The following is a 25,179-nucleotide window of genomic DNA, read 5'->3' on the forward strand; positions in this document are numbered from 1 at the left end:
TAGGTGTTTCACAACTTGTCCAGAGCACATTTTCCCCCATCTTTTGCACAGGCTTTGGACTCCTGCTGGCCTGGTAGAAGTCCAAAAGTTTGCGTGTATGCAGCCTTATCCAATTATAACTCATCTCACACACTGAACTGCTCTGGGCTGTGTGTAGCAGAGTGAAGGAGGAAGTTCTCCCCTATATGGCTTCAGATGATGTCACGCCTGCTGGGTAACGTCCCTTCTAAGTCTGTGAATCTGACTGAGCAGATAATACAGAGCAATATCAAGGGAGAAAACAAAAAAATAATAAAAATAAAGGCAGGGGGGTTTATCATGATTGGGCAGTGAACTTGGAGAATTATAACATTTAACAAGATCTTGAGAGGTACTCTTTAAGACTAATGGTTATGAACTGTTTTTCAGGAACAAGGATATTTTTGTAATTGTGAAAAAAACGATAACATAACTTTTTGCTATTCTAGGTATGAACAACCAAAGTGTGATAATGGCGCAAGAGCACATCCAGTCAAAACAAAAGATATGTATAGAGGAAGACAGCTTCAAGGTAAAATGTCTTAAATACATTTGTGTAATTTTCTTTGTATTGCCTAACTTATTATTAAAGGTAAACTATCATCAAATGTTATCCTATATACCTGTTATATAGGGTAAAATCAGTAAATACAGCTGGGAGCACAGTCACTACCTCAGGAAGAAGAATGCCCTAGGGACTACTTAGACCTTATTAGCATATGGTGATTGACATCCTTCAAACTTATTTTCTTCACTATTTCTGCCATTCCTGAAGATAAAAGGGCATAGTGACCAAGCTGATTTTACCCTATGTATAACCTGTTGCCAATGGTTATATATGGTAAAATCTGTTGACAGGTTCCCTTTACAGAATGCTGTTTTATTCATCTTTCAGGTTCACACATGTCAGTGCATATATTGTTTTAAAATACTGCAGTAATTTCAATGTTGGAATTGCTTTTTTATACATCGTTTACTGACGGACGCTTTTCCATAGACCTTGTTCCACTACTGGTTTTGGTTAAAAATGCTAAGCAAAATCATGACCAAATTACTATATGTGAACATATCCTAAAACACCAAACAATATGGTTTCCAAGTTACCTTTTGACAGAACTTCCTTTTGGCAGGAATAATGCATGCAGTTTTTGTGACATTTTTAGCCACACAAACTGCATGTGTGATTTTAACCCTTAGCTGTTTGATATTGTGTCTCCATCACCTATTTAGGGGAGAGAATTAGCAGGAATTGGTCTTTAAATTGTGATGGAAATAACAATATATTGAAAAACAAACAACCTTTTGAAAGGGTTATGTCACTGTTAATTTATTTGTTCACAGATCTTGAACTTATTGAGTTTTGAGACTGTTGCCAGTACAGTAACCCCCCGACCTACGATGGCCCCGACATATGATAAAATCGACATACGATGGCCTCTCAGAGGCCATCGCATGTCGATGTCAGCATCGACATACGATGCTTTTATATGTCGGGGCCATCGCATTAACTGCTATCCTACAGCGCAAAATGCTTAAGCTGCTGTCGGATAGCAGTGTAATGTGCCCCAGCAGGTTCACTTACCTATCCCCGCTGCTCCGGGTCCACTTCGCGATCCTCCGGTGTCTTGTGCATCTTCTCCAGGGTCCGGGCCTTGCTTTCCGGCTTCATTATTACGTCACTACGCACGCCGCGCCGGCGCAGTAGTGTAATAACGTCACCGGAAAGCAAGGCCCGGACCCTGCAGAAGATGCGCAAGACACCGGAGGATCGCGAAGAAGACACCGGAGCAACGGGACACCATCGGGAGCCCCTGGAACAGCAGCGGGAGCGGTGAGGACCTGGTCCGGAGCGACGGGGACAGGTGAGTACAGATGCCTATACTTTACATTGCACGGATCCCTCAACATACGATGGATTCGACAAACGATGGGTCGTTTGGAACGAATTACCATCGTATGTTGAGGGATCACTGTACTTAATATATTTTATTGAACTAGAATAAAAGCCCCAATATTATTAATTTGGTTAGTTCAGTTTATATATTTAGCTTAACATTTACCAGTAAGCTATATAGAAATGTTGTCACATCTACTTCAAAATTAAAGAACATCCCATTCAGACTAAATGTCTTCATCAATATGGATCTTCAGTATTACATCATGCACTGCATAATTGTATTATATTGTTACCTTTCAGTTGCTTTAAATTGACTATCTTAAAGGGGATATCCAGGAATAGAAAAACTAAGATAATTTCTTTCAAAAACTGCTCCACGTCTGTCCCCAGGTTGTGTGTAGTATTAAAACTTGGCTCCTTTCACTTCAATGGAACTGAGCTGCAGAACCACATCCAACCTGGAGACAGATGGGGTGTGGTTTTTGAAATAAATTAGCTCTGATTTTCTATTCCTGGATAACCCCTTTAAGATTAAATGCTGTAGTATTTATTTATGTTAAATATATTTTCAAAAAATATTGAGAACTGGATAGCTTAATTCACTTGTAGAATATTTTAATATTTTTGGGGAAAAAGGGACACATACAATTACAAATGACAAAATAGTGTATATATGTTAGCCACACTGCTGATGCTTGCTAAACCAAAAAAAATATCTATTTTATAGTATCCCAAAACTCTATTTTATAATAACCCAAAATATTTGGAAAACTTTTATTTTATTATTTTACAGAAATTTGATGTTTTATTAAGCAATCTTAAAAGTATTTGACCATAATTGTCTCATATTCTCTTAGGGTGAGTCAGTGGTATTTATATTTCAAGAAAGACTGTAGCAGAAGTCAAATGTTAAATGGAATTATTTTCATATTAAAATCTAGGCGTTGGAGCAATATTTCAATGCTACGTGCTCCCTGTAGGAATTCCTATATTTAACAATGAGGCAGACATGAGGGTCAGATGATTCGGAGTAGCAAATATTGGAAATTGTTAATATAAATACTTTGGTTTGTGCTAAATAACATGAAAGGACAGGTACACTGTCAATGTTTGCTGTCATTTTGCTATATAATGCTATGTAACTGACAGTGTAAAATATTCACATTACTAAATCTCCTTACTTTTTATTTAAAGTTCATGATAATGTTAACAAGCTAATATTTGCTTTGAAAATTAAAGCAGGTTTTCGGGTATAAAGTAAGGACATGACTGACCCTAAATCCCTGCATACCTTTCATTAGTTAATGGGCTCCTCCAGCGCTAAGATTTCGGAGTTTAAAAACATATGCAGATTATTTTAAAGTATAGAAGGGGAGATTTATCAAAACCTCCATGTGCATCTATTGAATTGATGCACAATTTATTATGCCGCCCAGCATGCTTGTATTTTGTCAGAGCCTGTATGTTGCATCTTACTTGTGGCTTGGAATAATGGCAGATACATGTATTCAGCGATATTTTTTTCCCACCAATAAGCATTTAAACTATTTGGACATAAGTAAACCTAGCACATGAGTTGTAGAACAGTCTCATCACATGACTCAGCTTTCTGCCGTCTCAGGTACCGTGCCAATGATATGCATTTCATTTGCAATGTATTGGCAGATCTATTACAAACAAATCCTAGCCATAGTGAATTCTTATCAATAGTTAACATGTCCCCTTCTAATGGCAAGTAATAGCAAACTTTTTCTTGTTTATTTGCTTTAATATTTCTGTATTGTAGATTTGCTATAAATAAATACTGTCTCTTAAACAAAATGTTTAGAAAGGTTATCGTTGGGATATGCTTTATGAATGTATTAAAATTGGTGAATTTAACAGTGCTGAATGGTTTACTATACTCCATATACCTAGTATGCGTTCAGGCATTCTCTGGTAAGAGGTCATATTCATATATTATACTGTCATTTGTAAATCTTTTGACATGCTCTAGCGTCATGTCAGAAGGTTTGATTGGCAGAGGTTGGAGTCTTCAGACCTCCTCCGATCAGGAGGATGAGCCAGGAGAAGCTTGCGATCTTGCCTTCTCTCCCGGCTCCATGCCATGCATCATGTCTGAACACTCAGACCCCCCCTTCCAATCAAATCTTTTGACATGTTGCTAAGACATGTCAAACATTTTTACGAATCTTGATATATAGGCACATGGGGTTTAAAAGTAAAGTATCCTACCAACCTGAAATAGTACTGACACTTATATTCTAATAATTTAATAATATTTCTGTGTGATTAGATATTAGAAGTAGTTTTCCAGCTCACATCTATGTACCTATAGGTTACATATATTACTGAAGGTCATTGCTAGGTACAGCAGAGTCTGTTCTCTGCGGGTACAGTATGTAGGTGAGGTGGGATGAAGGAACTTTCTACACCCTCTGCCCCATTTTCTCTTTTCTCTGCTACCCCACAGGATAGACTGAGCTGGACTTGGCAATGAGTTGCAGTAACAGATAATACCTGTAGATTAACAATAAAAAAAGAATTGGTGTGCCCAGCTACCAGTGCTTCCCAGGTGGCAAACATCTGATTCCTAATGATGACAATTACACAGTCTTTATGCAGTTTAATTTGTGGGCTGGTGGCTGCTTTTTTAAGTAAGAGATGATAAAATACATTGTCTAGGTGGTTTCATTTTAGGCCACAGTGATATTGGGTCAAAAAATTATAGTGTGTAAGGCATTATATGCTGGACGGGGGGGGGGGGGGGGGGCTGAAGGATGGGGGGACGGGAATGAGCTGCTTAAATACCAAAACATTGCATTCTTCCTGGCTCCCCCTCCCTCTCCCGCATGGTTAACTTGCACAGATCATCTGTTGAAGACGAGCCATGCATGTCAGTTATACAGCAAGACTAGCAAGGCTGCAGCTTGACCGGCATCCTGAACACATTTGGAGTACAGAAAAATTGGTTTTTATAACTAATTGCTTTACCACCTCGGGCAGCACTGGTATGCAATTTACACCTTACTCTATGTAAGGAAGGAAGAGTAGAAGTCCAAGACATTAACTGAATGACCTATTTTAGGATAGGACTAAAAATGCACCGTTGCATAAGTCCATGTTGACATGGAACATGGATTCTTAGCTGTTGAGCCCCCACTGGTGAACTATATTGTGTTCTCTATGTAATTCTAGTGAGGGTGTAGGTGCCTGTGCTTTTGTAAAATGACTCAAGATAAGTCAGGTAGCAGTTTCATTGCTATGCCACCAAAGTCAATTGAGCATTACGTTTGGGTTGGCTCATTATTTCTGTACTAATTTTAAAGTCTATGACACAACAAAAAAAATACCCATAACCTGTTAGGTGGAGCCTTTATGGTATAGGACTCTGTAAGCACAATCCAGTTTTATCTTTTGACTAGGAGGAGCTCACAGAATATTGCCATGGTGTAGCCTTGTGTAAAAAAATCAGCAAAATTCAAGTTTTCCCCCATAACTCAAGTTTTCCCCCATGCACTCAATATTCCATAACTGGAATGTTAAAACTACATTTTTGAAATTATTGCAAATTTATTAGAAGAAAAAAAAAGAAGAAGCATAACCATTAGTATTCAGACCCATTACTCAGAATGAGGTCCAGAGCACTAAGGATCAGGTTTTCATTATCAACATCTATGTACTTTGCTCTGGTCAGCTTTTGTTTAACAATGACAAGTGTCCCTATCCCAGCTGATAAAACACCCCACGGCATGATGCTACCACCAGCATGCTTCACTGTAGTGTTGGCATTGGGCAGGTGATGAGCAGTACTTGCTTTCCTCCAGACATGATGCTTAGAATCGAGACCTGAAAGTTTAAGTTTAGTCTCACTAGACCAAACATATTTTTTTAGATCACCTAAGCATAAGCCAATAAATGACTTCAGAACAACAATTTGCAGCTTTGAAAAAAAATGTGCGATATATATGGGTGTTTATACTCCTTAACGACTATTGACATATATTTAAGTCCTGCGCCGACCCCCGCAATATAACGCGGGGTCACGCGGTGACCTCGCGTCATATCTGGTCGTCCCGGCGCCATCAACGTCCGGGACCAGCTGCTAATACAGGACATCACCGGGCGGGAAACAGCGGCTGGAATGAAGGTAGGCGGGCTGACCCTGAATCACATGTGAGATGCAGCCTATCAGTGTTCACTGACCCCTGTGATGTCACAGTCCCTATATAATCGGCGGCCATCTTGCCTCTCTTCATTTAATCTATGCACTCAGATGGAGAGGACGGGACTGTGTGTGTGTGAATAGCTCATACCACAGCGTTACACTGCAACTGCTACTCACATCAGCATCAGGGAAAGACAGGAGTGCAGAGTGCTTTGCTGTTATACTGAGAAGGATCATTGATTGCTAAACCTCCTATTCACGTTATTGAGCATTGCAGCAGAGAGGGGCAGATAGCTGTCAGCTGCCTCATACAGATCTCCAAGCTGCCTGAACTTTCTGAAGCATCTTATCTCCTCATTGTTCAGCCCAATTGAGTTTATTTTTATTTGACCCACAAAACTTCTGCTGCTCAGAATTGTGTGACAGAGTGCAATTTAGGGTTGAATCACTGGATTTTTTTTTGTTGTGCTGCACTGTTGGGTCCTGCTGCTGTTCAGAAATACGTGATTGTTCAGTGGACTGTAGTGCATTTGCACCATTTTGTACCTGTTAATCTGTCAAGGGGCTGGCTACATACTGTGCAAGTCCAAAAAATACTATTCACCGGCTGTTTTTTTTTTTTTTTTAAACAGTTTTTTCTGCGTATAGTTACGCATATATAACTGCCCTCATCAGTGCATACCGCATAGGTACATGCAAGTATTGTACCATTTAGTACCTGTTAAGCTGTCAAGGTGCTCCATACCGTCAAAGTCCAAACAATAGTATCCACCGGCTGGTGTTTTACAAAAATACAGAGTTTTTTCTGCTAATAGTTAGGCATATTACTGCCCTCATCAGTGCATACCGCATAGGTACATCCAAGTATTATACCATTTAGTACCTGTTAAGCTGTCAAGGTGCTCCATACCGTCAAAGTCCAAACAATAGTATCCACCGGCTGGTGTTTTACAAAAATACTGAGTTTTTTCTGCTAATAGTTAGGCATATTACTGCCCTCATCAGTGCATACCGCATAGGTACATCCAAGTATTGTACCATTTAGTAGCTGTCAAGGTGCTCCAAACCGTCAAAGTCCAAACAATAGTATCCACCGGCTGGTGTTTTACAAAAATACAGAGTTTTTTCTGCTAATACTTAGGCATATTACTGCCCTCATCAGTGCATGCCGCATAGGTACATCCAAGTATTGTACCATTTAGTACCCGTTAAGCTGTCAAGGTGCTCCATACCGTCAAAGTCCAAACAATAGTATCCACCAGCTGGTGTATTACAAAAATACAGAGTTTTTTCTGCTAATAGTTAGGCATATTACTGCCCTAATCAGTGCATACCGCATACGTACATCCAAGTATTGTACCATCTAGTACCTGTTAATCTGTCAAGGGCCTACATACTGTTCAAGGACAGCCGTAAGTAATCACCTGCTGCTGTTCTAGACAAATACTGTTTAAAGAGTAGTATAGCGTATTGTAATACCCTCATAAACGCACTAAGTATATCAGTCAGAGAAGTGCCAGGATGTGCACAGAGGAGTGGCAGAGGCCTAAATACTTCAGGCAGAGTTGGCAGCAGACTTGGGGCAAGTGGCAGCAGGAGTCGCAGCGAGAGGCCTGAGCTCCCATTATCAGTCAGCGGTCATGTCTCCACCAGCAACCCATCTGCCGTCGTCGACTGGTTAACACGCTCATCCACATTATCACAAGTGACATCTGACGCCCCCAGTCAACGATCGGTGGGTTCCTCAGACACAACCCTCAGTTGGCATGGCCCGGGAGCAGTCTGTGTCCTCCCATTGCCTTTGTCCTATGCTGTTCCCTCTCCTAAAGAAGTATCTTATGCTGTGGGTTCAGCTCCACTATTTACTGAGGACGATCCAATAGAGGACAGTCAGCAGCTACTGGACAGCCAAGAAGGGGAGGAGAAATGCGCCGCTTGCTTCGCTAGGCGGCCGAGTAGTGATGCGGAGAGTAACGTGAGAGGCGGTGTTGCAAGTGTTCAGGGTCCTGAAGCAGACACTGTTGGGGAACCTGAGGAGGACATCAGTGACGTGCACACAACTGTTGATGATGATGAAGCCGATCGCAATTGGGAGCCTGGTGCAGAAGGGGCTTCATCATCATCAGGAGAAGAGAGTTGCAGGTTGCCCTTTAGGCAGCAAGGCGGTAGCACGGTTGGCAGTCAGCGTGGTGGCAGTAGTGGAAATTCAGGAGCCAAACGTGCCCGGGGGAGACCAGCTGCTTCTCGGCAGCCTACCTTTCCGGGAGGTAGTGGAACAGGGGTTCCTGGAGACGGCGCCAGTAGCAGTCAATTAGTGCGGACTGCGGGTGGGAAAATCAGCTACTCGGCGGTGGGGACGTTTTTCATAAGGCATCCGGAGGAGGTTCACATAGCCACATGCAAGATCTGTCGGCAGAAGGTGAAGCGTGGCCAGGGTCCCAATGTCGGCACCACGGCCCTGCGTCAACACATGCTTCGCCACCATAAAGCGGCCTGGGAGAACCGTGGCTCCGATGTATTGTTCCAGCCTGCTGCATCACCCAGCGGCCATCCGCTCCCTTCTTCATCCAGCCAAGGCTCCACCACCTCAGCCGAAGGGAGCTGTGTGTCAAACCCTCCTTCTGTCGCTCCTGCTTCTCCCGCTTTTAGTCAGCTATTCCACCTACAATCCATTGGCGAAGCCATGTCCAAGAGACAACAGTATGCGCCCACTCATCCAACGGCACAGATGTTGAATGTGCTCCTGTCCAAGTTGCTGGTGTTGCAGTCCCTCCCTTTTCAATTGGTGGACTCTGCACTTTTCAGAGAATTGATGGCTTGTGCCGAGCCGAGGTGGAGAGTCCCAAGCCGTCATTTCTTTGCGAAGAAGGCAGTACCAGCCCTGCATAAGTTTGTACAAGAGAAGGTGGGCCAGTCCTTGAGCCTGTCGGTGTGTTCAAAAGCTCACGGCAGCGCCGTGTGGAGCTGTAACTATGGGCAGGGACAATACTTGTCTTTTACGGCTTACTGGGTAAATGTGGTTCCTGCACAGCCACAACAGCAACTTGGACAGGTCACACCGCTTCCTCCTCCACGCTCTCGCTCCCAGGCAGTTGGTCCTGTTACAGTGTGCGACGCCGCCTCCTCATGCTCCACCATGTCCTCGGCCTCCATTGCACGTCCAAATCTCGGTGGCCATTCATCGTACCATGTGTGTAGGGCATGGCGGTGTCAAGCTGTTCTTCACATGGTTTGCCTTGGCGAACTGAGTCACATAGGGGAGGAACTGCTAAAGTTCATTCGTAAAGAAATCCGAGTATGGCTTACTCCACGAAATCTGGAAATGGAACCATGGTGACAGACAACGGGAAGAACATGTCCGCGCTGCGACAAGGAAGTGTGAAACATGCGCTTTGCATGGCAAACGTGTTGAATCTGGTTGTCAAGCACTTCCTCAAGTCTTCACCCCATTTGCAAAACATCCCAAAAATGGCAAGGAAACTGTGCATGCACTTCAGCCACTCGTACACCGCCAAGCACACCTTCCTTGAGCAGCAGCGTCCGAACGGTAACCCACAACATAGTATTATTTGTGACGTTGCCACACGTTGGAATTCCACCCTCCACATGTTGGACAGACTATACGAACAAAGAAAAGCCATCACCGATATCTTGATGATCCAAGCAGATAGGAGTACTCCCCTGTGTAACTTCAATGTGAACCAGTGGCAGCTCATACGTGACCTGCCGTTTGCTGAGGCCCTTTGAGGAAGCCACATTATTTGTGAGTCGCCTGGATTACGCCATGAACGATGTAATTCCACTCCTACATTTCCTACAACAAATGATTGAAACCATGGCTGGTCACGGCAATGGAGACGTTGCGCCTACATCTCAAGGCTACATGAGCCCTGTGGGGGCTGAACTGGAGGAGGATGATGATGAGGGGCAGAGCGGAGCACAGTTTAGGTTGGAAGAGATGGCCGGTGTTTCTAGTCTTCGGACAGGAGAGGAGGAGCAGGAGCAGCCAGAAAAGCTGGAGGGTTATGAGGAAGTTGAGACAGAGGACCCAGACACACCGTGGCAGTATGCAGTGGAGATGGAGGCAGGTAGTCCCTCCGAGTTACTGGCGCAAATGGCACGATGCATGCTCAGTTGCTTGCGTAGTGACCCCCGAATTGTCAAAATTCGTCAGCGGGATGACTTCTGGATCTCCACATTATTAGACCCTCACTACCGTCTCAAAATGGGGGCCTTTTTTACACCCACTGAGAGTGAGGACAAACTGACCTACTACAGAGAGATTCTACGTAGTCAGTTGGCTCATGCCTATCGGCCACATGGTCCGTCCACTCGCAGGTCTGACCCTCTGCGCTCACCTTCCACTGCCATGGCTGCTGGGGAGGGGTGGGAGGAGTGGGAGGAGCAGTACCAGCTCAATCAGCAGCAGCCTGAGTCTACAGTCGCTGATGAGTAGCTTTCTTCACCCGCATAGTGAAGCAACTCATCAGCAGCAGGTAGACATGGGGCAGGACCTGAACAAGCAGGTGATGGCATACCTTGACATGGCCATGCCAACAACCATTGAATATCCGCTGGACTTCTGGGCAGCCAAACTTGATTTATGGCCACAACTAGCAGAGTTTGCCCTGGAAAAGCTGTCCTGCCCGGCCAGTAGTGTGCCATCAGAGCGGGTGTTTAGTGCGGCCGGGGCCATAGTCACCCCAAGGCGAACTCGTCTGTCCACTAAAAATGTGGAGAGACTGACGTTTGTCAAGATGAATCAGGGATGGATCAGCCAGGATTTCCAGCCACCAATGACAGATGGGTCTGAGTAGATTGACCATGCTCCTACAACAAAACTTTCTCTATTATGGTTGGTTATGAAACCCTCTGGGGCAGACCTGGGCATTGTACGGCCCGCTTGCCACATACTGCCCTTTGATTGGCTCTGACCGGCCCGTGCTGATTTGGGGACAACTATGCTGCCTAATCTGGGGGACAACTATGCTCCTAAACTGGGGGACAACTATGCTCCTAATCTGGGGGACAACTATGCTCCTAATCTTGGGGACAACTATGCTCCTAATCTTGGGGACAACTATGCTCCTAATCTGGGGGACATCTATGCTGCCTAATCTGGGGGACATCTATGCGGCCTAATCTGGGGGACAATTATGCTCCTAATCTGGGGGACATCTATGCTGCCTAATCTGGGGGACAATTATGCTCCTAATCTGGGGGACATCTATGCTGCCTAATCTGGGGGACATCTATGCTCCTAATCTGGGGGACAACTATACTCCTAATATGGGGGAAACTGATGCTTCTGGCCTTGGGCCTGTAATTTTTTTTAAGTTTAGCAGTAGCTAAATACATGCTTAATGCAAATGTAAACATTGATCTTTAAATGTAAGGGGTTAGGAAACCCTCTTGGGTACTGCGAATAACTGCTCCAGACTCATTCTGTGTCTTTCACAAACTACTTGCCTCCTTGGTGCCTCTGGCCTTGGGCCTTAAATTTTTGGATGTTTAGCAGTAGCTAAATACATGCTTAATGCAAATTTTAACAATGATCTTTAAATTCTCGGCACTCTGCCAGGGCCTTCTCCTACCCCGCCTGGGCCGATACGAGGACCTCACTAACCAATCCAATCGGTTGTAGCGATGGACGGTGTGTACAAAGGGCAAGGACTTAATCAACGCGAGCTTATGACCCTTACTTACTGGTAATTCCTCGTTTTAAGGGTAAATAATTGAAATCCCATATCCTGTCCTTGAAAGATAGAGACACGTTAATCCGTTCAGTGGAGCGCTAGTGCGGCCCAGGACATCTGAGGCCATAACACACCTGTTATTGCTCGATCTCGCAATTGATCAGGCAAGGTAAGGGGTTATTAAAGCCTTTTGGGTACTGCTGAGGCCTACTCCTGACTGCTCCTGGTGCAATGTATGGGGTAATTAAACACTCTTGGGTAGTGTTATTGTTAAATTTACTGATAATTTTATCAGTAATAAAATTTAAATTTGCAGAATGCTAACCATTACACAACGGAACGCTTGTTGTGTGTGATTTTTTTAATGAAAAAAATAAAATAATTCCGGAGAGGGATTAACTCTGCTTAATAATTTTTGGCGAAAAAAATCCTTTGGTGATCTGATCTTTTGGAGACAGATGCGCTTACACACATATGTAATAATTTTTTTTTAAATAATTTCAAACATTATGTGGTTTATTATTTTTGAGAAGAAAGTCTTTGGGTGGTCCACCGTCCTGCATTATAGAGTCTTCTGAAATGTTGGATATGCGCTTGTTCTTACACAAAGGTATACATTTAAAAAAAATATTTATACAATTTTGTTGATTTTGGGGCGGATTGTGAAGCCCTGTGTGTACTGGTGCATCAGCCATCTCCAGGCTGTGTCCGTCAGGCAATATATAGGTTCCTCATGCCGCAGAGGTGGGGGCTGGGTCTGGGAATTTAAAATTTTTGGATAGCGGGTGCTACCTATGAGAAATCTTTGTCAAACATTTCTCATTTTGTGTTGTTTTTTGGGGGGGATTGTGAAGCCCTGGTGTTTACTTTTGCATCAGCCAACTCCAGGCTGTGTCATTCAGGTAATATATGGGTTACTGATGCCGCAGGGGTGGGGCCTGGTTCTGGAAATTTCAAATTTTTGGATAGCGGGTGCTACCAATGAGAAATCTTGGACAAAAATTTCTCATTGTGTTCTTTTTGGAGGGGGGATTGTGAAGCCCTGGTGTGTACTGGTGCATCAGCCAACTCCAGGCTGTGTCCTTCAGGCAATATATGGGTTACTGATGCCGCAGAGGTGGGGCCTGGGTCTGTGAATTTCAAAATTTTGGATAGCGGGTGCTACCTAAGAGAAATCTTTGTGAAAAATGTCTCAATGTCTTGTTTTTTGGGGGGGATTGTGAAGCCCTGGTGTGTACTGGTGCATCAGCCAACTCCAGGCTGTGCCCTTCAGGCAATATATGGGTTACTGATGCCGCAGAGGTGGGGCCTGGGTCTGGGAATTTCAAATTTTTGGTTAGCAGGTGCTACCTATGAGAAATCTTTGTCAAAAACTTCTCATATTGTGCTGGTTTTTTTTTTTTTGGGGGGGGGGGGGGGGGGGAGATTGTGAAGCCCTGGTGTGTAGTGTACTAGTGCATCAGCCAACTCCACGCTGTGCCATTCAGCCACTAAATGGTATCCTCTTGCTGCCAACACGTCCAGGCTGTGTCATTCAGCCACTATATGGTGTCCTCATGCTGCCAACACCTCCACGCTGTGTCATTCTGCCACTATATGGTGTCCTCATGCTGCCAACACCTCCACGCTATGTCATTCAGTCACTATATGGTCTCCTGACACTGAGGCCACCACCAGGCTCTGTCATTGTGCTGCTGTGCGGCAGTGATTCTAAGAGCGATGCCGGTAATCTGCATGCTATTCTGAATAACAATATTATTTCACTACCCCAGCACACTCCATATACGTTTTAGGACACAACAAAGTGTTCTATACCCCTATAGAGGCTGTAGGTAGGCTAGAAATAGCCTTATTTAACATCAATTCGCCGCAAACAAATTCGGATCGATACAAATTTTTTCAGAAAATTCGGCAAATCGGCCGAATTGAATTTTTGAAAAGTTCGCTCATCTCTAGTGCCAATGTATGTTAAAAGGAGCCCCACTCTGCAGCCACCTGGGCTCCGTCTGATTATATCCTCCCTACTCTATTTAACTTAATGAGGGGACACTGCTTTACATCCCTCTTGTCTTTCACCCGCCCGCACAACACATCTACCGCCCGCTACCTGCTACAAGATTACTCACGCCCCCTCAATACATCTCTATGCCAGAGCCGGAGTTTGCTGAAGGCAGTGCTTCAGCTCTGCCATAGAGTTGTATTGAGGGGGCGTGTCGGCCGCCGCTTCGTGCGGAGGTCGACACACCCCTTTCCCACGGGCTGTCGGGGCTCCGTACAGGAGATCGCAGAGGGCCCCAGCGGTCAGACCCCCCGTGATCTGCAACTTATGGATAGGGGATAAGTTGTTCACCACTGGGTTCACCACTGGATATCTCCTTTAAGGCTCCTCCAATAATTTATTGTGTTGGGGCATCAGCTCTAAGAAGAGTCATTGTAGTTCCAGATTTCTTCCATTTAAGAATTATGGAGGCAACTGTGCTTTTGGAAACTTTCAGTTCCACACAATCCTGTCTCTCAACTTAACATGTAACTCTTTCCACCTCATGGCTTGTTTTTTGCTCTCATATGCATAGACAGCTGTGAGACCCTATCCAAATCCTGTCCAATCAACTGAATTTAGCACAGATGAACTCCAAGGTGTAGAAGCATCTCAAAAATGATCAAGAGATTTGGGAGGCCATCATAGCTAAATTTTAGGTGTCATAGCAAGGGGTCTGAATACATATGTCCATGTGAAGTTTTAGTGTTCCCCTTTTTAATGAATTTGCACAAATGTCTAAAATTCAGTTTTCACTTAGAAGATATTGAATGCAGAGTCATAGGAAAAACTTTATTTTATTTTAGCACAACATAACATAATGAGAAAATAGTAAAAGGATCTAAAAACTTTCCAAATGCAATGCATTTTTATGTAAGCACTGAATAGAGATATTGGTCTGTAATTGCATTATTGTGACAAATGAGAAAATCCTCATATACAGAGACAGTCAGTGGGGCGTTTTGGTAGGCCCGAATGAGAGAGATATCCGTCAATGGAGGATGGGTGTGTATTGGAGTCCCCAGGAGAAATAGCTGGATGGAGGTTGTTCACTGTACAATAGTAAGATCTAAAAGCAAATTGTGGAGAGAGTTTCAAGTTGAGGCCTAATCTAGATTTGAAGGATAAAATTTCTGGATTTGAGTGTTCTGGCTAAGACTTTGTCAGTTTTTTTTTTTTGCCAAATTCAAAAAGTAGCTGTAGTATTTCGGTTAAGAAGCTTTAGCCTCTAAGGTTGCACAACCCCTTTTAAACTGCTAATGGCAGGGAACGTTGATGTACTCTGTCGAATTTGTTGATCCTATTTATCAACAAGGTGAATGTACACTACTCTTCTTATTTTAAGAGGAGAGAGAATTTTGATGATTTGAATACAGGGCTTGGCTTCCAGGTGCAATCTGAACACAGGGCATAGTGCTGGTAGCCTAGGCCTATATATTAATCATGTAGGACAGATAAGGGTCAATGAGGTGAGCTTAAGCAGCTCAGCCCTACTTAAGCAGCTCAGCCCTACATATACCTGGGTAAAAACTTGATTTTTATTAGATACCCATCTGCAAAGACATTCCCAAAAAAGCACTTCAATTCTCCAGACCAGTATGTATGTCTGTGTCCATGGGTCTTGCTGTAAATAATATCTATTTATGCTGTTAAAGAAAGCTTAGGCAAGATGGCCAACTCCATAATATCGTGCAAAAACTGAAATAAAAAAAATGACAATCAGAAAATAACAAATGAGAAAAAAGAACATATTTCAGTATCTGACTTTATTCATTCAGACCTCTGAAAAATCACTGTGTGAAGACCCATAGCTTGTGGAATAAGCCTCACATGGTTTAGAAACAGCCAGGAAATGTGCTTACTCTTTATTAACTGAATTCCCAGTTTTGTTTTAGATAGAGACATAGGTGTATAGATCTTTAAAATATATTTTTTACATTTAATATCTATTTTTACATACCAACCTTAGTTATCAGAAATTGACAGGTGGATTAAGCTATGCAGCAGCAAAAGTAATCTGAACTTCATATTCCTGTATTATGAGGATAACTTAACTAAGAAAAGATGCCTGAGACTCGGAGTGGTGCAGCAGAGAAGGAAGGAGGTGGTAAGATAGTCATGCCCTCACACTGTAAGGAATGAACATCATAAATTCCCCTTGCCATTTTGCAGTTTTACAAATTTGTTAACAATAATAATTTAATAATGACAATAAAATATTAAATAAAGATCATATGTTAATGTAATATAACATTTCACTTATTCAACATCTATGCAGTGTTGATTCGTTCTCCTTCTTGCTGTATAATGACTGCCTCATCTCGCACCTACACCAGGAAAAAGCCTGCTTTTTCTTACCCCAGCTCATCATTCTAGGCTTTACTTTTAAAGAATCTCACAATTCTCTGCTTTCCTACATATACTCAACATATTAACCCTGTCCAACTTCACAGTAACAGAGTTAGTTTCCACCTGTATTAGTCATTCTCATCCATCTCCATGACCTTTAATTGGCACCATGCATTGCTTTAGAACATAAGAGTAGTCCAGGGTTGTAACTAGAATCCTACTAACCACAGGGAAAATTTTGGACCTGGGCCCTCTCCTTAATATTAGTCTGGGGCCACCAGACTAATAATCCCCCAACAGCAGTAGATTCCAGCAGTGATCTTACCTTTTCTTCTCCAAACAGCCATGATGACTTCTCAGTCCCCCTTACCTGATAAAATTATAAGTATCAAACAAAATATCATACTTACCTCCTCTCTCACACAGAGCAGCAGCCAGCTGGGTCCTTTCTCCTTTACTCTGATGCAGGCAGACGTCACACTTTGCTCCCAGTGTAGACTACAGCCTTAATCTGTCTTCAGCCTACATTGACATCTTGGTGATACTCACTGCCCTGGGGATATGAGACAAGTGTTCTGGTTTTCCCACCTATCAAGTGGCTTATGAAGTGGGTGGTTTGGACAGCTGTCTAAACTACCCAGTTTATAAACCACTGGGTCATGTGGATTGGGGAGCCCCAAAGGCAGCGAGTGGGTCCAAGATTTCCATCCAAAGCAGGAGAGGTGTTTTATAAATATCCTACTCTTATCAGCTCCCAGCACGGACAGGCTGGCAACAGGGAGTGTTCCAGCATTCTTCTGTTGCTGGAATTAGAATACTAGCATGGATAGCAGTTTTTTTTTTCTGTCAACCAGGGGTGCAGTGGAGCCCTGGTATATCAGGGGGTAAATGGAAGAAATCCCGGCACAGTGCCGGGATTTCTTACATTTACCATTTGTACCCTTGGTCCACGTGCACCACCACGTAGACGAGTGCCGACTATCTACTACTTTTGTCTGGTATATCAGGGGGCTGCCCTGCTCTTTCTGTTTTTCTTTCAGGTGTGCGAGGACACTCTGAAAACCCCTTTTACTGTACAGTTAAAGGAGTATTTTGAGCTATAACACATATTCCCTATTCTCAAGATAACAGGGGTCCCAACAGTCAAACCTCCCTCGCAAGCTGACATGGGATAGGGGGTAAGTCTTATAACTCGAAATACGCCTCTAAAGGGGTATTCCAGCTTTATCCAAAGGTTAGGGGATAAGATGTATGATCGCAGGGCTCCCGCCGCTGGGAACCCCCCGCGATCTCGGTGCATCCCCTCGGCGCTGCCTTCAAGACAGGAATCTGACGTCATGGCCATGCCCCCTAGTGACATCAAGCCACACCTCCTCCATTCATGTCTATGGGAGGGGGTACGAGTTAAACTGGCATCTCACACTGTGGTATTAAGCAATACCTTACCAGGTCTCTTTATTTGATGACAGCCCTTATGATCATAAGCACACCTACAAATAATAGCCTCACCTCCACTGCTACCTCTGCCTATTCTGCAAGCTTCGCCTACACTGCTAGCTCCACCTCCGAATCTAGAGGGGTCTACATCACTGTTGGCAAATCTATATACAAAATATATGTAAAAAACTGCTTGCTTTTAATACTAAAGCCAACATTTTAATCATTTAGTTTAAGTCATTACACGGCTCTGTGTACTGTATGGATACAACATAGGTGAAGAATATTATTATTCTGCCTATGAGTACTGTGGTTGTTGCTGTAAAAATAAACCAGATGCCAGCTAATTCGTGTCGGCCTAAAGAATGAGCACATTTTACTGATCTGTTTTAACTGACCCTAGCAGGATAAATTAGCCAACTACAGAAAATAAAAACCCAGCTGTAAGTTTTTAGAGGGACCTTGGCAATATTTATGACTTTGTTTATTGTTCCTTTAAAAGACCATGTGCCAATTTATTTTAGTTACCAGGAAAACAGAACACATTTATGCTCTGGTGTCCTGAAACTGCCCTACACCTGCAATACCAAAACATTAAGTATATATTACAGTGAATTTTAACCTTCACACTACATGAAACGTGAAATGACACATAAAATAGAATTTTCAATAAACATTTAGTTGGTATTATTAATTTGATATTATCAACACATTTGTAAAACTTAATTTATACAAAAATTACTTTGTCCAGAAAAGCACCATCTATAAGACAAAGGGAACATGCAGTGTTATGTAATTGTAGTGTACAGGCATATTTATGCTGTCTACCACTTTCTTAACTTACAGCTTTTCTTGGTTAAGTTTTCCTCAGTTTTCAGAGTGGGAAGAGTACTCCCAGCTCTGCCAATCACTAATTTGGCTGCCACATAACTGCTTTTTGTGTGAGCACTATGTTTTTCTTTTCTTTTTTGTATTTGTAGGTTGAATATTTTTATCTGGATACCATTTCTGTTTTACGTAATAAATAACATAGTTATTTAATAATTACTATATTACTTTTTTTTTTACATTGACAGTTTGACACCATGACTTGGCTGTTTTTTTTTTTTTTTTTTTTTTTTTTACATTAATGGAAGCTGTATGGCTGTTTTTTTTAGCCATTGCAGATGAGTATTATATGGTAAGTCTGTGTACTGCTGTGCTTTGGTGCTCCGACTACTACTCCTCTGGTTTGGGGTCAGGACCTATTGCTAAGGCCTATGGGCCCCCTATAATGGAGAAGCAGTGGTTGGAGCACTGCTGGTGAGGTGCTGGTTAATTACCGCCCACGAGTATTCTCACTTGGATCTTCCAGGACACAAAGATTTCTTGGTTATGCAGTGGTCAGTAAGCAATTTTGTGACTGCAGAATCAGATTACAAATAGGGTTTTTGTCTGGTAAATAAAGAAACCCACGGAAGCAAGTGGGTCTACGTAGGACTGATTATTTAGCATTTTGTATTCTATATTCATTGGCTCCATTTAAAACATTTTTACTGTGCATAAATATTGGGACATTGACACAATTCTAACATTTTTGGCTCTATACACCACCACAATGGATTTGAAATGAAACGAACAAGATGTGCTTTAACTGGTCTGTCACTGCATGCTGGGACTTGTAGTTTTGCAACAGCTGGAGCCCCCACCCCCCCTGCCATGTGAATGCACAGGGTGGGTTTACAGTGAGTTTCTTGCTTCAAGTTTGAGCTGCTACAAATTTTCCGCCGCAACTCAAACTCCTAGTGGGAAACTCACCGTAAACCCACCCGTGTGAATGTACCCTAAAAACACTACACTACACTAACACATAATAAAGGGTAAAACACTACATATGCACCCCCTTAAACTGTCCCCCCCCCCTCAATAAAAATGAAAAACGTATCATACGGCAGTGTTTCCAAAAACAGAGCCTCCAGCTGTTGCAAAACAACAACTGTTTGGGAATCACTGGCGTAGAATACCCCTATGTCCACCCCTATGCAATCCCTAATTTAGTCTTCAAATGCGCATGGCGCTCTCTCACTTCGGAGCCCTGTCGTATTTCAAGGAAACGGTTTAGGGCCACATATGGGGTATCTCCGTACTCGGGAGTAGTTGAGTTACAAAGTTTGGGGGGCTTTTTCTCCTTTTACCCCTTATGAAAAGGAAAAGTTGGGGTCTACACCAGCCTGTTAGTGTAAATAAAATAAAAAAATTTACTCTAACATGCTGCTGTTGCCCCATACTTTTTATTTTTATAAGAGGTAAAAGGAAAAAAAGACCCCCAAAATTTATAACGCAATTATAGTGCGGAAATACCCCATATGTGGGCGTAAAATGCTCTGCGGGCACACAACAAGGCCTAAATTGGTGATTTGCACAGGGGTGGCTGATTTTACAGCGGTTCTGACATAAACGCAAAAAAATTAAATACCCACTACACCCCTCACGGAACATAACAAGGGGTATAGTGAGCCTTTACACCCCACAGGTGTTTGACAAATTGTCGTTAAAGTTGCATGGGAAAATGAAAAAAAAATGTACTATAATGCTGGGGTTACCCAAAATTTTTCATTTTCACAAGGGAAAATGGGAAAAAATTGCCCCCCAAAATTTGTAACTCCATTTCTTCTGAGTAAGAACATACCCCATATGTGGATGTAAAGTGCTCTGTGGGCGAACTACAATGCTCTCAGAAGAGGAGTGCCATTGGGCTTTTGGAGAGAATTTTTTTTGGAATGGAAGTCAGGGGCCATGAGCATTTAAAAAGTTTGTGTTTACAAAGCCCCCGTAGTGCCAGAACAATGGACCCCCCCCACATGTGACCCCATTTTGGAAACTACACCCCTCACAGAATGTAATAAGGGGTGCAGTGAGCAATTTACACCCCACAGGTGTCTGACACATTCTTGGAACTGTGGTTCGTCAAAATCAAAAATGTAATTTTTCATTTGCACAGCCCACTGTTCCAAAGATCTGTCAAATGCCAGTGGGGTGTAAATGCTCACTGCACCCCTTATTAAATTCTGTGAGGAGTGTAGTTTCCAAAATGGGGTCATGTGTGGGGGGTCCACTGTTCTGGCACCACGGGGGGCTTTGTAAATTTGTAAATGCTCATGGCCCCCAACTTCCATTCCAAACAAATTCTCTCTCCAAAAGCCCAATGGCGCTCCTTCTCTTCTGAGCATTGTAGTGTGGCAGCAGAGCACTTGAGGTCCACACATGGGGTATTTCCATACATTTACAAATTTAGAGGGTAATTTTCTCCTATTACCCCTTGTAAAATTGTGAAATTTGGGGGGAAAACCAGCATTTTATTTAAAAACAAAAAATTCATTTACACATCCGACTTTAGCGAAAAGTCGTCAAACACCTGTGTGGTGTTAAGGCTCACTGTACCCCTTTTTACATTCCTTGAGGAGTGTAGTTTCCAAAATAGTATGCCATGTGGTGTTTTTTTTGCTGTTCTGGCACCATAGGGGCTTCCTAAATGCGACATGCCCCCCAACAAGCATTTCAGCAAAATTCACTCTCCAAAATCCCATTGTCGCTCCTTCCCTTCTGAGCCCTCTAGTGCACCCACAGAACACTTTAAATACACATATGAGATATTTCCTTACTCGAGAGAAATGGGATTACCAATTTTTTTTTTGGGGTGGGGGCGGGGGGATTTCTCTCCTTTTACCCCTTGTAAAAATAAAAAATATGGCTCTACAAGAACATGCGAGTGTAAAAAATGAAGATTTTGAATTTTCTCCTTCACTTTGCTGCTATTCCTGTGAAACACCTAAAGGGTTAACAAACTTTCTAAATGTCATTTTGAATACTTTATAGGGTGCAGTTTTTATAATGGGGTCCATTATGGGGTATTTCTAACATGAAAGCCCCTCAAATCCACTTCAAACTGAACTGGTCCCTGAAAAATTCAGATTTTGAAATTTTTGGGAAAAATTGGAAAATTGCTGCTGAACTTTGAAGCTTTGTAATGTCTTCGAAAAGTAAAAATATGTCACCTTTATGATACCAACATAAAGTAGGCATATTGTATACGTGAATCAATATATAATTTATTTGGAATATCCATTTTCCTTACAAGCAGAGAGTTTCAAAATTTTGGGATTTTTCACCAACAAAAGGATGCAAGTAACGACAAAAAATTACCACTATGTTAAAGTAGAATATGTCACGAAAAAACGCTCTCGGAATCAGAATAAACGGTATAAGCATTCCAGAGTTATTAATGCATAAAGTGACAGTGGTCAGAATTGCAAAAATGGGCTCAGTCCTTCAGGGGTTAAGGAAGCTTCATAAGCCTTTATTTTTGGCGGCAGGAAGTGTTTATACATCATGTTTTAACTTTTTAAATCATGTTTTCTGTTTTTATTTACACAAATGCTAAAAATATTCCTTGTCAATTTGCTGGAAAGGTAATAAAAAAGCAAATCCGTGAAAACTATCACAGCCGTCTAGTCTTGTTTAGTCATGATTATTTTAGCTCAATTTCTGCATTCCAGTTTTTACAATGGAATGTCTGTCTTGAATGCCAAGATTGACAACCAACTCCTCCAACCAGCTTGTGTGGTCTTTTAACTTGGATTATACGTGTTCCATGTAATCTATAGGCATTAGAAACAGTATACTTTTTCTTATATACAGATATTATATATTGTATGTATATGATGAATACATTGGGCATTGGTCTAATAACAAAATAATGACTTGTTGTAAAGTAATTACAGATAGCTTGCGGCACATGTCTAAAAGTCATAAAACTAAAATGGAAAAAAGTGACTGTAACTTCTCATCTTATTTCCAAGGTGCTTATTAAAATGTAATAGAAGGACATTCTATTTACTTCTGCTTTTATTGGCATATTAAATTAATAAAGTACACTTCCCAGCAAAAACATTGTTTATATGACAGACAATGGTAGGGTTCTTTATGTCTTTGAAACTAATGATCCAAGTAATTTGGAATTAAAAGACTAGGTTAAATGGTCTTTGTCAATTCAAGTGACTGTCTCATGGGGTAAAAGATGGGATTCTGAGCGACATTGCAGTATACTCTTTATTTCTGCATGAAACAAGTGCTGACCACTAGGGGGTCTCCCTTGTGGCTTGTTTGGCATCCTCTGCCTGTCGTCTTGGCAAATCCCTCTCTAGCAACTGCTAGAACAAGAGGGAAAGCAGGAAGCGGACAGTCCAGTCATCGTCTGTGATTGTTTTGCCTCTCACTTACTGTACAGAGGAGTTTCATAGACAGCAAGAATAGGTATAAAAAGATACCTTTTCTTATATAGGTATAAAACGATCACTAGAGAGATCTCTGTACTGTCCATTCATATATTTGTACATTGTGATCAAATCGCCTCTAACACGTCTTTTCTCCAAACTAAATAACCTCAAGTCTTGACACTGTGATTCACCCATACCATTAACCTCTTAATGATGCAGCGATTTTTCGTTTTTTGTGTTTTCAATTGTTGGCTGACATTGTTGGCTGTCTATGATTAAGGTTGTACTGTGATCAAAACACATCAGGCATGTTAGTCTATTAAATGTATGTATTTTATCTGGAACAGTAAAAGATTATGCTTCATAAGAAATATCAATGCTGGACTTCCACTTCTGCATAATTGTTAAAGGGGTACTCTGGTGGAAAACTTTTTTTTTTAAACTCTTAACGACGACAGACGTAAATGTGCATCCTGGTGAGTCGGTACTTAGCGCACCAGCACGTACATTTACGTCCTGTGTATGACCGCGAGCATCGGAATTGTGCTCGTGTTATACACGGCAGGTTCCCCACTGCCGGGGACCCGCTGGTAATGGCCGACGTCCGCGATCGCTGGTCTGAGATCGAGCAGACCAGAGCAGAAGATGACAGATAATACTCATCAGTGCTATGCCCTATGCATAGCACTGAACAGTATTAGCAATCAAATGATTGCTATAGACAGTCCCCTATGAGGATATAAAAAGTGTAAAAAAGAAAAAAATTGTTGAAAAATTTAAAAATTTTAAGTAAAAAAAAATGGAAAATATCCTTCCCCAATAAAAGTGAAAATTGTCAATTTTTCCCATTTTACCCCCAAAAAGCCTAAATGTCCAAAACATAATTTTAATTATCATAATTTTAATGATCCCATTTGGTGAACGGCATCCAAAAATCTGCTTTTTTGTCACATTTTATTCCTCAAAAAATTTATAAAAAGTTATCTATAAGTTTTATATATGCAAATGTGGTATCGATAAAAAGTACAGATGAGCGCAAAAAATTAGCCCTCATACCACCCTATATACGGAAAAATGAAAAAGTTATAGGTGGTCAAAATGGGGCCATTTTAGATTACTGATTTTGTATAAAAAGTTTTCAATTTTTTTTAAGCGGTACAAAAATATTAAAGTATCTAGCCATGGGTATCATTTTAATCGTATTAAACCACAGACTAAAGAACACATGTCATTTTTACCGTAAAGTGTACAGTGTGAAAACAAAAACCTCCAAAATGTGCAAAATTTAGGTTTTCATTTAAATTTCCTCCCTAAAAAAATAATTTTTGGGTTTTGCTGTACATTTTATGGTAAAATTAGAGATTTCATTACAAAGTACAATTGGTCATGCAAAAAACAAAACCTTATATGGGTCTGTAAATGGAAATATAAAATAGTTATGGATTTTAGAAGGCGAGGAGGAAAAAACTAAAACGCAAAAATAAAATTGACCTTGTCCTTAAGGTTAAAATGGGCTTAGTCCAGAAAGTTAAACAGATTTGTAAATGACTTCTATTTAAAAATCTTAACCCTTTCAGTACTTATTAGCAGCTGTATGCTACAGAGGAAATTCTTACGAGCATCAGGTGTCAGCATTGAGCACTGTGGAGAAGACAAAAGTGAAATTCAAAAAGAAAATAATTTCCTCTGTAGCATACAGAGGCTAATAAGTACTGGAAGGGTAAAGATTTTTTTTATAGAAGTAATCTACAAATCTGTTTAACTTTCTGGCACCAGTTAATAAAAAAAAAAAAAGTTTTCCACCGGAGTACCCCTTTAATACAGTATAGAGTTAGAATCATACGTATATGTTAATCTAACAAATACCAGGTACATAATTCTAGCTAAATCTTTTTAGGATACAGAAAATCTAATTTGTTGATAAAACTATTATTGAGGACAAGATGCCAATGACTAGGATGTAATTCTACCACTGTACAAATTACTAGTTAGACCACTGATGGACTACTGTGTATAATACTGGGCACCAGTGTACAAGAAAGATATAGTGGAGCTGGAGAGGGTTCAAAGACGGGCAACCAGAGTAATATGGGGAATTGGAGGACTACAGTACCCAGAAAGATTATCAGAATTAGGGTTATTTAGTTTAGAAAAGAGAAGGCTTAGGGGAGACCTAATAACTATTTATAAATATATCAGGGGCAGTACAGAGATCTCTCCCATGATCTATTTATACCCAGGACTGTATCTATAACAAGGGGGCATCCTCTACGTCTAGAGGAAAGAAGGTTTCTACTCCAGCACAGACGGGGGTTCTTTGC

General features: G+C 41.7%; 1 protein-coding gene across 2 annotated transcripts in view; it reads left to right on the forward strand.

Annotated features, from left to right (window-relative positions):
- The window catches only part of SMOC2 (SPARC related modular calcium binding 2), a 308,253-nt gene that overhangs the window by 214,928 nt on the left and 68,146 nt on the right, over positions 1–25,179 (forward strand). For both annotated transcript variants that reach the window (XM_056567010.1, XM_056567011.1), the window contains one exon: positions 468–550. In XM_056567010.1, coding sequence (XP_056422985.1) covers positions 468–550 — 83 coding nt within the window. The remainder of the gene's footprint in view (positions 1–467; positions 551–25,179) is intronic.

This window comes from Hyla sarda, chromosome 3 (assembly GCF_029499605.1).
Source record: "Hyla sarda isolate aHylSar1 chromosome 3, aHylSar1.hap1, whole genome shotgun sequence".
NCBI lineage: Eukaryota > Metazoa > Chordata > Amphibia > Anura > Hylidae > Hyla > Hyla sarda.